Here is a 3,532-nt window from a genome sequence, read left to right on the forward strand (position 1 = left end):
CATTTTTAGATAGCAGAATTAATTGCTTTCTCATAGGCGGTCTCGGAGTGCGGTATATCTGGCTACTGTACCTAAAAAAGGTTTGGTGTTCAAAAGTAAGTTAAGTCTGAGTCTGACAGCAGCTGCTCATGGCTGGTAAACTCTGTTAGCTCTCCGTTAGCTCTGTTAGCTCTCCGTTAGCTCTATAAGCAGTGGTCAGTCTGTCACTCTGGTCGGTGTTACCTCCAGCGTCACACACTCTGTAGCCACAAAGCCACGCCCCCTATTCGATTCTCCCTGCTTTGACTTTTGAATGTGTCGGAGGCAGCAAGTGAGCAGGATTTACACCACGTTCACATAGGCCGCCTGAGCAGCGCATCGCGTCTCCCACACTTGCGGCATTCACACTGTGAGCATGTCAGCTACTTGGCTGTTTCTCTATACACTTTTCCATCTATAATGTCCATGATAAATCTACATTAATGGAGGTTTGGGATGGACATCAGAGATATTGAAATCCTCACAGATTGATATTAGTATGTGTTTACTGTCTGTGAGTTCACCTTTCACTCAGTTATCAGGAGGAGAAGATTCACCTCCTGCAGTAGCTTTCCCTCTCTTTACATCAGAATATTTCTGTTTTCACTTTATTTTGTAGTATTTTGTCAGTACATGTTGTTGAATTGATACTTCATGATCTGAGTAGTAAAGGTATGATTACAGCACTGTACTCTGTTACAAGTAAAGTCCTGCATTCAAAATTCAGTACAGGATAATATTATAGTTCATATAATGCTGAATTATTGTAGTACTTTCCGTCAGTACTTCTCTGTTGTAAATTACACACATACAAGAACACTTTGTGGTTTAAACTCAGTGCTGAATAATAACAGACAGGTCAGAGGTCAGAGCTATGGGTGGAGTTTAAATCTTCTTCTCTTTTTAATTAAATGTAAGCAGTTAGCAGTTAGCAGTAGGCCAGATGGTGCTGCAGCAGCTGGATGCTGATTGACTGTGGTCGCTGAGCTGTAATTAAACACAGATTACAGACTGAGTGTGTGTGTGTTCCTGTATGTCTGTATTTGTGAGGACCTCCTGCTCTTCAAAGGCTGAATAATGCCTGTGTGTGTGTGTGTGTGTGTGTGTGTGTGTGTGTGTGTTAAAGGGATGTTTACATTAATGTTCCTGTTTTATAATATCTGACAAATCAATGAACATATTTTATTACATTTATTTTATTTATGTGAAGCAGACAATATTCAACCTCTCGTCGGATCTCTGCACTGTAATACACGATAAGGTAGCAAAACTTTTAAAAAGTTAGTAACAAGTTGCACAGATTTTTTGTGCACACAGTTCAAGATGTTAAGTTGGCTCACCTAATTTATTCATTCCTAGGTCAAGTTGGCACAAATTTCAAAATACGAAGGTAGCTCAACCCACTGCAGTTGTCGGTCCAAGTCATTGTTTTTCTCTGCAAGCAAGTTGGCCGAACATAACAAGAATTAAATACACCAGCATCTCTTTCTTAAAACATTTATTTATTACAAAACAGCAGAATGATTGTTTAGTTAAAGGTTGATTAAATACTGACCCACTCCCTCTGCAGATAGAAATGTCTCATTCTAAGGTAACAAAAACACAACAGTTCTTACTTTCAGGTGATTAAACACTAATGGAAACATATCTATGAATATTATATTACAGTTACATACTGGAGCTTTAAAGGGCATCAATTCTATTTATGTGTCCTGGTTGGGTCTCCCACTTCCAGTAAAAATAAATCTAACATTTTCTGACAGCAGTGGTCTTTAATTATTCATTATTCAACCCATAATTTAGAAAGACTTTGATGTTGGTTTGAACTTCTTACAGCAACATCACATCACCCACAGTAACTGCCACGCTGGTTCTTCCAGCTGATCTCACCGACTTCTTACTGGCAGCTGGAACAAAAAGTTTTATTTCTGCCAAACAACCCAAACTTAGCTAGCTTAACCTTTGATGTAACACAACGTAATGTCATCTGGCTGGACACTGCATTGGCCAATCACATGTATGCAAGCTGACATTCCCTGTAGATGACTTTGTAACATGACGCTTCACAACCATCCTGATTAAAGATAAACCTCTGGACGGAGATTTATAGTCCAAAAATGTAGAAGTAAGAGGTATAAAATAGCTTAATTTCAGCAGCAATCATTCAGATTAACAAATTGCAGTAACATGGAACATGAGTTTTTATTTTTTTTACTAGATTTCTATTATCTTATTGATTCTAGTGTTTTCCTACTGTTCTCTATCTGTGAGTCCTGTTTTTTAGAACCTGGAGCACTTTTATCATTTATCTTTATCATTTATCATGTTTGTCTGTTTTCTGAGTTGTTTGGTGTTTTATATTTACTGCAAACCAGATCTACCTCCAGGTACAAATAAAGTAACAGGACCCTACAATGGTGTAAAAAGAAGCTGTCTGAACTTTCCGGTTAAAACGACTTGTGTCCAGGTGGTTCAGTAAAGACATCTTTTCACTCAAGATTCAATTTGTTTTACAGAGAAAAAAACGGGTCAGGAGGGTCGGAGGCTGCTGAGAGAGAAAGGAGGAGGAGAGGCACTGAAAAGTGTTGTGAAACAGAGGTTACTGCAGTTCAAGTTGAACACTGTTTATATGGATGACACAGTCTGAGAATGTGTTCAGCTGTGAGCTATGGAGCAACAGGAGGGACAAAAACTGACCCCAGTTCCCTGCTGCAGCTTCCTGTTTACACCAGAGTACACTCTGTCAGAACAGGTTATCTGATTTTGAACAGGAGAGTCTGAGGATGTGTAAAGTTTCTGCTGATCCAGGACAGCAAGCAAGTCTGGTTTTTGTTGAACAGTTGTTGGGCCCTGCTTGTTGTAAACAGGCTCTGGTTGGACCATATCCTGGATGTAGCCTGAGCCATTCACAGCACGGTATGAAGAGGTGGATATATGCATTTTATTTAATCAGGAAGTCATATTGACATTGAGATCTCATTTACCAGTGAGACCTGAGTACAAAGTAAAAATAAGATACAATAATTAAAACTAGTAAATATTTAAATATAGATTAATACATGCAACAGCATCCTGGATGCAAGTATTAAAATAAATAAATACAAGCATATTATGTAAAGAAGTCACACTTAAAATCTCTGTCGATATCAGTGTGGGAAGTTTCAGCAAGCTCTGTAGATGATGATTTTAAATACAGATAAAATGTCTTCTTTCTCTAGAGATAAGGAGGTTGATAGTCTTTAGATCTGTTCATCAAGGCTATTCCTCGCTCAGCTACGGTAAGCGTATTGACTCATTTCCGGTTTACTTCTTGCTCTGTGTACACTGTTTGGTGTTGTATTAACTGGTTTCAGGAACGCTTAATATATATAAAACTTAATTTACTGTATTAGCAGCGGTTAATTTACCCGTTAACACTGTAAACGCGAATAGTTCTACCATAACATCGTAGCTAACGTACTTCTTTCTTATAGCGACTTTTCGCTTTATTATTCCAGTTTTCACACGCATAGTT

General features: G+C 38.4%; 1 protein-coding gene across 1 annotated transcript in view; it reads right to left on the reverse strand.

Annotated features, from left to right (window-relative positions):
* Positions 1 to 2,547: 2,547 nt before the first annotated feature.
* LOC118328777 (probable ATP-dependent RNA helicase DDX27) overlaps positions 2,548 to 3,532 on the reverse strand; it is a 3,635-nt gene continuing 2,650 nt past the window's right edge. The window contains exon 3 of the mRNA XM_035662677.1: positions 2,548 to 2,639. Coding sequence (XP_035518570.1) covers positions 2,548 to 2,639 — 92 coding nt within the window. The remainder of the gene's footprint in view (positions 2,640 to 3,532) is intronic.

Source organism: Morone saxatilis, unplaced genomic scaffold, assembly GCF_004916995.1.
Source record: "Morone saxatilis isolate NCDOM2014 unplaced genomic scaffold, NCSU_SB_2.0 Contig18, whole genome shotgun sequence".
Classification (NCBI taxonomy): Eukaryota; Metazoa; Chordata; class Actinopteri; family Moronidae; genus Morone; species Morone saxatilis.